Below are 14,335 nucleotides of genomic sequence, written 5' to 3'. Positions count from 1 at the left end.
TGACTCCAGCTCTTGTTTCCCGCCTGTATTTGTAATAACTTATTTAGTACCTGGAAACAGCAGCAGAGTGACAACTTTCTCCTCCAAAACTCGCTCTTTAGGCTGCTTGTGGTGCATGATGACAAAGTAAGCTACATGCGTTTGAAAATGTTTGGTGATCCCTGACAGCAGCGGCGGGAAGATTTACAAACTCAGAGTTTAGAGATAAATAAGATCAGTTTGCTTTCGGACGTGAAACATCTCGAGCGGCTCAAAGTCTGCAGGCTGTCTGTCGCCGTCTGATCCACTTTCAAAAGGCACTACCGTCTTGGAGAGACAGGTACCGAAATGAACAATGTTAATTATATAATAGACTTATTCACGCAAATGTATTATTATTATTATTATTATTATTATTATCATTATAAGCGGAGGTCTGGGGATGTGGGTGTTTACCTTTCAATAATAACGACAGCACTGATTTCCTGCACAGTGGAGCAACATTTAACGACATCTTTAAAGGAAGTTTTCCAGTATCCTGGTATTTTATTTATCATAAGTTTTTGTGCTTCAGCCCAAGTCTGTTTACTTCACATCGTGACACAACTCGGTCACCTTTTGAAACGTTAGCAAATTAGCTTGATTTGTTTCGAAAACATTAAAATGAGGGAGTGAGCAATGAAATAACAGGATTTAGGAGGGCTTTTGTTCCTGCAGCAATCAAATGATTAAAAAAACGACTGTTTAATGATGCCGATGTCCTGTATCTGACTGGGCAGACAGAGTTGTTTTTACTGTCACTGTTATGGTATTTTACTGTATTTGTTGCTTTTGTTGGTTGTTGTAGCAAGATTGCCTGAGGTGGCAGGGATCATTTTGCACATTGCATAAGTGCACATCCTTAATAGTATCTCTCTCTCTTTGTTATTCATTCATTATCTATAATTGTCTTTTTTATTTCATTTTCGGAGGCAGTTGTATGAACACTTTTTTGCGTTTTGCTATTGTTGTGGTGGACTATTGTGCTTAGGCTGGTGCTATATTTATTGTTGTGTGTTGTACTGTACTTGTTTATTGTCTTGTTGTTGTATGTTGACCATGGTAGCAATTGGTTCCCCCTTTAGGGATTAATAAAGTTAATCTTATCCTAAGAAATTAGTAAAATGTGCAAAAACAAATAAACAAACATAAAATCCTGAAAATTAATTAAAAAAAGAAAAGAAAAAAACAAGGCAAACAAGACTTAAAATGCTTAGGAATATAATTCCATAACATCATTTTAAATATGTAATTAGGATGATTAAGATAGTTTTTCTTTGTTCCCTTAACATTTATCCTAGCTCTTTTAAAATTATTTAGAATATTAAAAAAAAATTAAAATGAAAGATGAAATGACCCAAATATTAGCAATAATTAAGTAGAAGTACAAACAAAATTTAAAAAGTGCTTTAAAAACAGGTGTGGAGGGGAACTTTAACATAAATGGATCCAAAAGTGCTTGTACTCAGTACATATCCCAGACGCAGATGGTCCTTCTAAATCAATGGCTTAAAAACCTTATTAAATGCTCAAAACTACTGTATAAATGTATGAAAATATGAGTTCCACCACAGGACTTGTTACTCAGTTTAACCTGCGTCTGAACCAGACTCAATGCTGCTAATTTCACAATCTTGTAAAAATGTGAAACAGAGAAAACTAAAGCTTTTACTTATTGTTTTTAGATTTATAAGGTTTACAGGTTCCAGCGGATCCTTAAAGCCTTAAAAGGCATTGAATTCATTAATCCAAATATAAGGCCTTATTTGGTATTAAATTGACTTAAATTATCCTTTCAAAAGTCTTAAAAATGCTAAGACATAAGAAGCATGCCTTTTTAAATCTTGTTTTTCACAATTTTGCACTGTAAAATAAAAAAATAATTATTATTATTATTGTACATATATATATTTAAAATAATTTAATAAACTCCTTTTCTTGAACTCGCCATGATGGGAATCCAAGCAGTGGAATCTCACATGCAGATTAAGAAAAACAAATTTTTTTGAAAACTAACCATAAATGCCAGATATTTCCCACTTCTGTTGGTAAAACAAATAGATCATATAGATGTCCTGTGTAACTCAGTTAAAGTCTTGTATGCGGCATCGATTGTTTTCCAAAATGGGTTAATGGTTTTCATGTGTAATGCGAGTTCAGTCCCAGCAGGTGCCACTGCAGCCTCGCTGTCGGTCACTCGTCTGTGAGACCTGAGACCAGCTGCAAGATGTGTCACCATGTTTCTGAGCGCCTGAAGTCTTTCAGCACTGTTCATCCAAAAGTGGTTCTTCTTCTTGTTTTTCTAAAAATCAGGATTAGGTTGCACATAGTTAGACCGGAGGTGTGCCATATCATATAGTTCATGATAATAGCGGTATCATTTCTATTATGAGAAGTTATATTCATATCATGATAACGGCAACATTACAACTTGTTGACAGTGACGTCATACCCTTACACACAGCAACAACAGCCATGGATGAAAGTGAAGCTGCTGCCACCTGCATGGTGGAGGAGTTAAGTTTTGAGCGACTCGAGCGTTTTCAAAACAGTCCCTTTCGCAATTTACCACTCAGAGTGAACTCAGTCAGAGGCTCCTCTAACAGCAGCACAGTGCGTCTCCCTCTCTCTCTCTTTTACACCCATTTAGATGTGTAATTTGTGTTTGATTTTATTTGTTGTAATGTTTACAATGTATTCAGAATCCCACTCTGAGTTACTGTTGTTTGCAAACTAAAGAAATGCAAGATATTTTGTTTAGTTTTTGCTGAATATATGAACTTATGTATATCATGTGGCATGTACTTTGACAGCACTGCACAGTCTATACATTGACTGAATAAATTTCACGTTTGACTAAATTCTTAACGACTGATTAATCTGTCGTCGATTATTTGTTATTATACCTTCTTACAAATAATTTCTTCACATCTAAAGCACATGAACAAGCTTCCAAGACTGCAGAAAAATGTCATTTTTGCAGTGAGCCGCACTTTGCCAACACTTGTAATGTTTTTGTCGGGAAGTCATTTACCAAGCGTAAAACATTGTGAGAATTTGTGGTTGTTAATCGTTTTATAACATCATGTATATAAATAGATAATCTTGTGTTTTACAAACATTTTCTAGACTTTGCAGTCACTTAATGAAAAAAACTTTGAGTAGATGAATTGATGGTGAAAGAGGTGGTTTGTTGCAGCTTTTATTTTTGAGTTTCTGTTGTAAGTCACTAGTGCTTTGAGCTGTGGTTGAACATGTCCGTCAGGGTGAGAACAGACCTGTGCTTTCAGCGTCTATTTTCAGATCCCATTCTCTAAAAGAATCTCCACTGTTGTATAAATAACATCACATCGCATTATTGGTAGATTGGGGTTTAATTTAAAGTAACGGGACCAGAGACGTTAGTAAGCCATCGACCTACTGGGCAGAATCAGCTCTCCACCGCCCGCCTCCCTCTCTGTGTCAGCAAACAATACACTAACACAAATTAGGACACGCTGCTTTGTGTCGAACCGAGAGTCCAACAAAGATGCTACTCAGGGTGATATGTCATTAGTGAGCAGGTGGGGACGGACGATGTAGAGCTGTTTCCTCTCTAAGTAGCTAAGTAATGAAGAGGTTTCCATGGTTACCAGGCTGCCCATTGCTATCCCTGTGTTGGGGGGGGGGCAGGCAGCAGAGATCAAAGTTGTCTGTCCTCAATTCTGCGGTAAGTGGAGGGTTAAATGTTGGGGCTGCAGGGTGAAAGCCCCTCATTAAACTTAACCAAATCTGCTTTAAGACACAGTGGACATGGCGTGTTACTGCAGAGGTGGAAAAGACTGTCCTGACTGGCAGGTTCAGGCCGCTGTTGTCGACGGTGAATGATGATTGGGATGCATCAGCTTTTTATTTAATTTAAATGCAGAGTTGAAAGGCTTATTGCACTGGACCAAAAAGTAAAAGCAATGCTCCAAATATTGATTTTGGTGTTTAGATTGTAGTTTATTTAAATTCCCTAAGCAGATCTGTTGATGTCTCTAAATAACAACAACAACTACTATTATTATTATTATTATTCGTAATAGTAACATTTTATTGCTACACTTGAATATGAATTTTTAAAAAATTGTGTAAAGTCTCCCTTTTGAAAATAACTAAAATAAGTTAAGATTATCTGTCTGGCTGCATGTCTATTTAATAACAGTAGATAAGCAAAAGTTTCACACCACAGTATACCTTGAAACCAATATACCACTGCAACCCTAAATGTATTTCATATTTTAACAAAAAAAGAAAAATATTAATTGATTAACAGACAATTAATCAACAGCAATTTATTATTATTTATTATTATTAATTTTTTCAGTTTTCTTTTTCTGAGTGTTCTTTTTATCATTTCAAAATGCAATCCTCAGTCTCATTTAGTCCATACAAATTGATATACAAGCATTAAAAAAATGTTTTCAGAACCAAGAATTAAAAACAAAAAAGTATTATTTAACAATCTTGCATGAAAAATTTAATCGCTCAGCCTTGTTTTTAATTAGAGTGACACATAATAATCTGTTTATTTTCATTTTATAGGGATTGCTTTAAGACAAAGAGGCCATAATATATATAATAATGTTGTTGCATTTTCGTTGTTTGGACACAAACTTTCCTCCTGCGCCTCCTTGCTGCTGTTTGGCTTTTGGTTCCAGCCTCAAAAGTTGAAAAAGGATTATCCATTACCCTGGCTTTTTTTTGGGAGGGGGGTTGATGGTGAGCACTGAGGTGTGCCCACTCAGTGTTGTAGGACTGTCCTAATTAGATAACTGTAACCCTCCGTATGAGCAGCTACTCTCCTGGTGGTCCGGTACTGGGACACACTGGGACACACTCAGCCTTTTGACCGGGGAGCGAGAACGAGCCGCCTGAAAGGCAAAGTAATCCTTTTTAAGCCTTTTGTCATTTATACAGGGATTTATTTGACATCAAAAACTTCTTAATAGCATTTGAGGCACAATTAGTTCTTTATCAGTTAAAAAAGTGGACATTTAAAACACTGAAAAGCAGTTTAATGCCATAAGATAAACAATTTTTTGGAAAATATTGTTTTATGTAATCTTTTAAAATTGCATGGTATCATTTTAATTTGTTTTAGGTTTGTTGCTGAAGTGTCCACTCTGAAAACAGTAAAGGAAAATCAATTTTAACAATGTTTGTATCCTGTTTGCCTGTAAACCTGCTGCTGCCTCCCAGCAGTTTTCTGCAGACACACTGACTGTTGGTTTATCAAGATGAGCTCCCATCATCGAGATTCTACTGTTTTCCCATGAGTCCGTTTTATTTAGTAAATCCATGATATCCAAGAAGGAATAAACGTGGTGTGTGTGCGTGTGTGTTTTCCAGATACTATACATACTACTTTTCCAGATATTATAGAAGGTGTGTTATCTAAGCATGCTACTAACAGCTAATTTCCCTGATGTTTAATCATAATTTTAAAACTTAAGCTAGTCGACCAGTCTAAAAGTAAGAAAATACCAATAGAAAACAGGGGCGCCCAGTTGCTTAGCTGGTAGAGTGGGCGTCCCATGTCCTCCGGCCCCTTGCTGCGTGTCATCCCCCCAATCTCCAGTTTGATGCTTAAGCTTTCCTACCTCCAACAAAGGCAAAAGCCAAAATTTAAAAAAACAAACAAACAAACAAAACAAAAAAAATTCTCAGTCAAATTGAGTGCATTTTGACTGTATTTTAACAGCCATATGAAGACGTCACATTTTTCAGTAGCCAAATCGTATTTTGAATACCAGTGAAATGTGTGGCACTCTGCATTATAAAAATCGCACATTATCCTACAAAACATGACAACTTATTAAATAAGTTGCAGTTGTTTTGAAAACAATATCCTTTTGGAAAATAAATTTCAAGCAAATGTGCCTGATAATTATTGAGTGATTGCAACTGCATAAAATTTTAATGAGGCATTTTTTAAATGACCCGTGTTTCTGGTGCCAGCCAGTGAAGGTAGCAATGTTTTATCGAATCGTCGATTAATCGTGCACATCCTTGTTGTTGACGTATTGGGTCTGCACTGCACCATCTGTGTGAGACCTTAATAACGGAGCTGGTGATTTATTGCCTGTTACTCAGCAGTGTCTTTTTGAGCAGAGTCCGGACAAAAGAGGAGACCTTCACCCTCCTGCTGTTTTTAATAGTTCTTTAGGATGTGCAGGGAGAAAAAAAAAAAGTAATGTTGGGGCTTCAGCCTTTAAGGAGGCAAAATGAGAGAAGATTAAGCACCTTAATGAAAGTAATTTGGAGAAAGTGAGATCTTTTGAGACGGTTGTTAGTAGCTTACATCAGTTTTAAACACATTTTCTCCGCATGTCAATATAACAGTTTAAAAAAGCTTAGAGACAGCATTGTCCCAATAACTGATGTTTATTTTATTCTATTTTTATTATTTCTATATTTATTTATTTTGTTGCTTCCTGAGCATCAGTGCCCCCCCTTCCGGAGGGCGACAGGGTGCTGCTGGAGAAAAGCTGCTCTTATCTCCCTGCTGCCCTCTGAAGCCGTCATGTTTTATGGGTTGTAGCTCTTTTGTTTCCTTGTCCGCTGCCTCTCCCTGATCACTCACACTCATTCCTCATGGAAGTTGTTTGAAGGCCGAGAATAGCTTTGGAAAAGAAGCCCCCCCTCCTCCTCTTCTTCTCCTTCAACTCCTCTGTTCCCTCTTTATTGAATCCCGCCACCGTATCATTTATCTCTGGGCTCCCCCTCTCTCCTTTTCCTCAGTTTGAGGGGGCCGTTAGGGGGCATCCTCTTTTCTCTCCCAGCTGGGTTTGTTGACACACAGTCAATCTAAGGTTCAATCTAAGGCTCCCTTTCACCTCTGCCACCCCTCTTTTTAACTCCCACCCCCTCCCTCACCCCTCCGCTCTGCCCTCCACTCTCCCTGAACAGTAAAGCTGCCACAGCTGTGGACTGTATTAGCATAGCTGCTGAGGACCGGGGGGGTGCTAAATATATTGGAGCCATTACCTTTTGTTCAGTGGTTGACAGTTTTAAAACATTTCGGCTTCTCTCTGTGCAAAGGGAGGGATGAGAAAAGGATGATTTCAGTGTAACAGCTTTTTAAATATGGGACACGGAGGACGGAGGGAGAGCAAATCACTGAAAACAAGTCGCAGCTAAATTAATGCATTTAGGAAAAACAAAAGGAAATAGAAGCTCAAAATAATGTTTTTATGTCTGACGTTCAAATGTTATTTGCACAAATTTCACTTTGTGCTGATAGCACATTTCAGCTCATAGACAGTAGGGGTCGACATGTTATTGGGGCTCATATTTGGCATTTTGCAGATTATCTGTATCGACGTTTTACTTTGATGATCTCAATAAATTGAATTAAAAAGTGCAAAGAAAGTGTCAGCATGGGAGGAGCTTTTACTTTGTAAAACCTCAGGGAGCTATTTGTGTTTATTCATTTTTTATTAAACTGTCCCATGACTTTATAAAAAAAAAAGTTGCTGGGAACTTGCTGTATATGATGTTGAAATATTCAGTTTTGATTAAACATTTTTTTCAAACAAGGCTTTTTGACAAATGTACATCAGTTCCTAATATCGGCTATTGGTCTCATTACCTTATAATAATAATCAGTATCAGCCCAGAAAAAACAATATTAGTTGACCCCTAATAGAGAGTGATTGATGTTTCATATAGGCTTTTTTGGGCTTTTTTTCTCTGTGTCAACAGGTGCTGGAATGAACAGGTCCAGGTCCAACTGGGACAAAAAAGCCCCCCAGCATCCGGTCACCAGGATGACCCGCAGCTCCAGCTCCCAGGCCAGGCACAGCGACCCCGCAGAGACCCAGGAGGACTCTGGGTCAGGTCTGTATGGAAAACAGCGAAGGAAGCAGGCGGACTCAGCTTTGGCCCAGGACCTCAGTCAGATGAGTGTGAGTGGACAGGACGGTTTTCCCACAAGGTGAGGACAAACTACAGAAACTTTTACTCGATTTTATATTTTAGGATGTCTGTTAACATTAAACAAGGTACTACTGATGAAATCTAGCTCCCCAGCTAACTCGGGTGCATTTGCTTTAATGTCTGACCTGGGCCCTTTGCTGCATGTCATCCCCTCTCTCTCCCCCTTTCATGCTTAAATTGTCCCATCTAATAAAAGCAAAAGCAAAAGCCCTATAATCTTAAAAAAAGATCATTTTATTGCTAATAATTCTGTCGGGGATTGTCTCTTATGTGTCTTTTCTTGTCCTGCTCTCCAGTAAAGCAAAGACGTCCAAAGGCGGCAGTGACCCTGTTTCTCAGGCTGCTCGGTCCTCTGGCTCCACACCTGGTCGGGGCAGTCCGTCTGCGTCAGCTGCCAAGACCTCGTCCCGGGGCGGTCTAGCTTCTGTGGCTCGGCTGGTGAAGCTTGGCCGCTGTAAGAACGTGGTTGTGGTGGCCGGAGCAGGAATCAGCACAGCCAGCGGCATCCCGGACTTTAGGTCAGTGTCTGTGGGTTTTGTTCTCTCCATGACCTCAACTTTTCTCTTTACTACGATTTGAGTCTTTCCACCTGAAGAATTAACCTTCAGTGAATAAAGAAACCGTCCAGAAGCGTACTGTTGGCTGCTCTGTAATGTAAGCGTCATCATGGTGTCAAAATGTCTGTTTTTCCACATTTTTTAGAACTCCAGGAACAGGTCTTTACGCCAACTTGGAGAAATACAACATCCCTTACCCAGAAGCTATTTTCAACATCGACTACTTCTCCAATGACCCGCAGCCTTTCTTCTCCCTGGCCAAGGCTCTGTATCCTGGCAGCCACCGACCAAACTACATACACTACTTCATCCGCATGCTTCATCACAAAGGCCTGCTGCTCCGAATGTACACCCAGAACATTGACGGTCTGGAGAAACGTGAGTGAGGTCTTAAAGGGAGCAAAAATATCAGAGCAAATTAAACTCTGAGCGAGCCGGAAGTGCAAGAAGCTTTCCATTGCAAGTGCAGAATAGAGTAGTAGAAAAAATGTTGTTTGCTCTCAACGTGTGTTTTGATATTTACCATCTTCGATTATAGTGTGCGGCATCCCAGATGAAAAACTCGTGGAAGCTCACGGAAGTTTTGCCACAGCTTCGTGTCACCTGTGTTACACCACGTACCCTGCTGACGAGGCTAAGGTACGTCTGAACACACACTCACAAAAAAAACACTCTACTTTAATACAATAATTTACTGCATTTGATGTCGGAGTAATGCTTTCCTCATGCGATCGTTTCACAGCGTGCCATAATGAATGACAACGTCCCAATATGTACCTTCTGCGCCGCAACAGTCAAACCCGATGTTGTGTTTTTTGGAGAGGACCTTCCTCAGAAGTATTTTCTCCACACAAAAGACTTCCCCAAAGCTGACCTGCTGATTATTATGGGCACCTCTTTACAGGTTAACATTTTAATATCTGTATTCAGTCATTTAAATGGATTCTGGTACATTTTGTGTGCAGATAAACTGAGCTCAGTTATATATTTGCAAAAAAATGTTTTGTCCCAGATTGAGCCATTCGCCAGCCTGGTGAACACGGTGCGCTCCACCGTGCCACGCCTCCTCCTGAACCGACACGCTGTGGGTCCCTTTGAGAAGGTCCCACTGCGCAGAGGGGACCACATGGAGCTGGGTGACCTGGCGGATACAGTGCAGAGATTTGCTGAAATGCTCGGCTGGAACAACGAGATCGAGGAGCTGATGAGGAGTCAGGAAACACAGAAGGTTACTTTTTAAAAGGCCTTTAAAAAATATGTTGCTGGTTATACACGAAGGTCCAAAGTATAACTCTCTGGGTGGACAATTTTCTTTTTTAAGTATTAAAACTGGTGCAGCAGAATCAGGGTATCCTCTATTTTCATTCCACACATTCTTTTTTTTGGTGCCTTAATTACCCATAATGCAACTTGTCCGCCAACAGTTTGGTCAGAAATCCATTACAGGGTTCCCACACATTTTCATGGACAACATTTCAAAACTTGTCCATGACTTTTCAAGGACCCAAAATATAATTTTTGCTTCGCCCCACTTGCCCAGCGTTTTTCAAACTCAATTCAAACATAATTTCAGTGTCCCCAATAATGTGTTTCAGGACCATCAAAAAATTTAAAAACCAACATAATTTTTGTTGTTGCAGTTTCTAATAATAATAATAGTAATTTAGGGGATTTTATAGAAAATGTGCCTTCTAAACCTGTGGTTTGTTTCTTTAAAAAGAAATTTTAACATTTAGGTTTTCTATAAAAAATGCCAAATATTTGAAGAAAAAGGGAAATCTAAAAAAGAGTTAAAGAAAAAAAAAACTTTTGAAGAAACTTTTTTGATGAACAAATAAACAAAAGCAAAACCATAACATTTTCAAACTTTGATGCATAGTGAAGCTACGCTACGTTGTCAGCTAAATTCACCGTTACATTACGTTACATTAATGTAATTTAATTTATGCACCTTTCTATTATTTTTTCAAAACTTTCAATAAGTTTTACTTGTTCAATTACTTTTCCAGGCCTTGAAAATGTGATTGTGAAATTGCATGACTTTTCCAGGTTTTCCATGACTGTGGGAACCCTGCCAGCAGTGCATCTGGTAGAGTGTCATTGGTCAGGAACCAAAGGGGAGTGATTTGGTCAGATGCTGCATTTGTGACACTAATCCTGAAACTGAGCTGATTGTTCAGGTCTTCTGTGCTGCAGGGGGAATGTGTGTGTGTGCGAGTGTGAAATTTGGTCTTAAACTTCAGTCCGAGAAGCATTAAAAGTGCTTGAAAAGCCTTAAATTTTACTTTAAACTGCAGGAACCCTGCTTGAGACAACTGATCAAAAATCAAGCACCTCCTTCTGGAGCCACAGAAGGAGATGTATAACCTGATTTCACACATGCAGTAGTACTCCCCTGTAGACTTTGCCGTTAACTATTTAAAAACTCTTCTGCTGACGATGGCAACAATCTCCTCTCTGCAGGACGTCCCTACATTTATAAGCAGCCCCTCGTCAGTGAGCGGACACACACCTGGCCAGAGCAGAGCAGCTCCAGAGCCTGCAGGTGTGATGGAGACATCCAGGTCCAGACCAGGAGGTCAAAGAGCAGCCAGCAGCGGCGGTGAGGAGACGGACTCAGAGACAGACTGCAAGAGCTCTGCATCATCCAGCCCGAGCAACTGACACCGCGTGTTTAACTAACGTCGGCACTGGAAAGGTTTGACACAGTTTCCTCCCTCCTTAAGACTGTTCTTCCTGTACACACGTTACTTTTCATCAGGTCATTTTCTGGAAAACGGTTTTCATTGTGTGCATTTGAGTGAAAGTGCTCTTTCACTCCTCATCTGTTCATATTTAAATCAAAAACTCATTTTATCAAACTACCAATAAGCATATTTAAAGCACTTATTATAGAAGGAGGGTCCCTCCAGAACACTAGTGAATAAATATCTAAGCCCTGTAACAAAAATAATGTTTCTTCAGGTGTTTTATACGTCCCATGTGTGTTCACTTGTTAATGTTTTATATCAGCACAACACTGTATTTTAAACAATATTTAATAAAAGTATTGAGTAATATTTGCATCTTTTCTCCTTTTTATAAAGTGTATGTAGTACAGGTCCAAAAATGACAACTATTCTTACTCTTCAGTTTATTAACATTTTAGAAGAAGCTTCACTACATAAAATAAGCGTGGTGCTATACACAATTCAGTGGGGCAAAAAAGTATTTGGCAGCCACAGATTGTGCAAGTTGTCCCACTTAAAAAAAAATTAGGTCTGTAATTTTCATCATAGGTACACTTCAAATGTGACACAATGTGAAAAATCAATCCAGGAAATCAAATTGTATGATTTTTAAACAATTTATTTGTATAAATGGTACAGAAAATCAATATTTGGTCAATAACAAAAGTTCAACTCAATACTTTGTAATGTAACCTGTTGGCAACGTTTCCTGTGGGTCTTCACCAGGTTTGCACACACTGTCGCTGGTATTTTGGCCCATTCTTCCATGCAGATCTTCTCTAGAGCTGTGATGTTTTGGGGCTGTCGCTGGGTAACACAGACTTTCAACTCCCTCCACAGATTTTCTACTGGGTTGAGGTCTGGAGACTGGCTAGGCCACTCCAGGACCTTGAAATGCTGCTTACGGAGCCACTCTTTCGTTGCCCGGCGGTGTGTTTGGGATCATTGTCATGCTGGAAGACCCAGCCACGTTTCATCTTCAATGCTCTCACTGATGGAAGGAGGTTTTTACTCAAAATCTCACGATACATGGCCCCATTCCTCCTCTGGATCATCCAGATGGTCACTGGCAAACTTTAGACAGGCCTGAACATGTGCTGGCTTAAGCAGGGGGACCTTTCAGGCGCTGCAGGATTTTAGTCCATGACGACGTAGTGTGTTTCTAATAGTAACCTTTGTTACTGTGGTCCCAGCTCTCTTCAGTCATTGACGAGGTCCACCCGTGTAGTTCTGGGCTGATTCCTCATCGTTCTCAAGATCATTTGTACCTCATGAGGTGAGATCTTGCATGGAGCCCCAGGTCGAGGGAGACTGTCAGTGATCTTGTATTTCTTCCATTTTCTAATTATTGCTCCAGCAGTTGATCTCTTTTCACCAAGCTGCTTGCCTATTGTAGATTGGCTCATCCCAGCCTTGTGCAGGTCTAAACTTTTGTCCCTAGTGTTTTTTAGACAGCTCTCTGGTCTTGACCATGGTGGAGGTTGGAGTCTGACTGTTTGAAGGTGTGGACAGGTGTCTTTTATACAGATAACGAGTTCAAACAGGTGCCATTAATACAGGTAACGAGTGGAGGACAGAAGAGCTTCTTGTAGAAGAAGTAAAAGGTCTGTGAGAGCCAGAATTCTTGCTTGTTTGCAGGTGCCAAATACTTATTTTGCGCAAGAATTTACAAATAAGTTGTTTAAAAATCATTCAATGTGATTTCCTGGATTTTTTTTTCACATTCTGTCTCACACATTTGAAGTGTACCTATGATGAAAATTACAGACCTCTCATCTTTTTAAGTGGGACAACGTGCACAACGGGCTGCCAAATACTTTTTTGCCCCACTGTATGTAAAGTATGTGCAAAAATAACAAAATCATTACCATAACATATTCTCTGCACATGAAGGAGTGATTAACATGCAATTTTGATTTATCCCATTATGATTGTGAAGGAAACAGAAGGCATTTTTACACAGGAGCACACAAGGAAAAAAACTGACCTACAGATGCATGATGAATTTAAAGTGAAAACCTGAAGAAATTAGTAGCAAAACATAACAAATAGTGAGTAAACAGTTTGATAAGTACAAGTGTTTTATAAAACCTATGCCCTTGCCTTTGGGGACTTCTAAAGTGAAGAGCACCAAAGTTGATTTGAAGGCTTGTGGCAGCCACACACCTGATTAAGACACCTGAAAGGAAACTTCTGCCTTTTTCAATGTGGACCCGATTTTTTGATGTTTTGTGTCTAAATGAATAATGGGCCATCTTGTTAAAATTGTCCAGTATTGAGTAAAACTGCAGCAGAGGGCAAAACAGGCTGCAATACAACTACCTTTGTGCACTGTCAAGTTAAATCCACTAAAATATCTTTTTTTTGCTGCAAACAGGCTCAGATTGTTATTTTAAGTGTATGGCAAAATAAGATGTAGTCCTTTTTGTTTAAGAGTAAGATCCTCTTTGTTTAACCCTTTGATACCTGAGCAAATAGGCTTGATTTCTTGCAAAACATGTAAGGGCAACAAGCAACTTATTAAGAAATGGCCCAAAAAATAACAAGAAATTAGGAGGTATAAAAAATTACCTGAAAATTATAAGAAAAAAAGAAAAGAAAAGTAAGAAATAAACTTTTTTTCTGTAATATCATTAAACGAATTATATTATAGGTTGTGAATATTCCCCCCCTATTTTTGGATCACATAATCTCCCCCCAGCTAATTTTCAGAATATTTTACTTTTTTCTTTTTTTATCTTTTTGTAGTTTGCAGGACACCTCTTAGCAAGTTGCTCAGTATGATTTATCTTGTGGTTTTGAAATAAATTTTCTCTTGTTTCAGAGGTTGAATTGCTAGTGAAGAAAACTGATGTCAATCAAGGATGTTAAAGAGTTAACCAGAAACAGCTCCCCAATATCGCTTTTGTGATGGGGATTTTGGGGCAGTCTCTGGTTAAACAAAAAGGGTGTTACTCTAATAAAAAGGTCTATCTCTGTAGCGATGATTTACATAATGTTGTCAGATACTTATAATAATAATTATAAACAGAGTGAGTCAGCGACAAAAACAAGCAATTTTAGCCGAAG

The 14,335-nt window shown here is 39.0% G+C and overlaps 1 protein-coding gene across 1 annotated transcript; it reads left to right on the top strand.

Moving 5' to 3' along the window:
* Positions 1-19: 19 nt before the first annotated feature.
* LOC121950324 (NAD-dependent protein deacetylase sirtuin-3) lies at positions 20-11,583 on the top strand. Its single transcript, XM_042496280.2, has 8 exons — positions 20-319; positions 7,747-7,978; positions 8,277-8,498; positions 8,683-8,915; positions 9,076-9,176; positions 9,280-9,441; positions 9,550-9,765; positions 11,001-11,583. The coding sequence occupies exons 2-8, from the start codon at positions 7,755-7,757 to the stop codon at positions 11,199-11,201; spliced, it is 1,359 nt and encodes a 452-aa protein (XP_042352214.1). The 5' UTR covers positions 20-319; positions 7,747-7,754; the 3' UTR covers positions 11,202-11,583.
* Positions 11,584-14,335: the final 2,752 nt, after the last annotated feature.

The sequence above is a fragment of the Plectropomus leopardus genome, chromosome 7, assembly GCF_026936395.1.
Source record: "Plectropomus leopardus strain MGB_pleo_1.0 chromosome 7, ASM2693639v1, whole genome shotgun sequence".
NCBI lineage: Eukaryota > Metazoa > Chordata > Actinopteri > Perciformes > Serranidae > Plectropomus > Plectropomus leopardus.
This window is presented reverse-complemented; position numbering and strand designations above follow the sequence as displayed.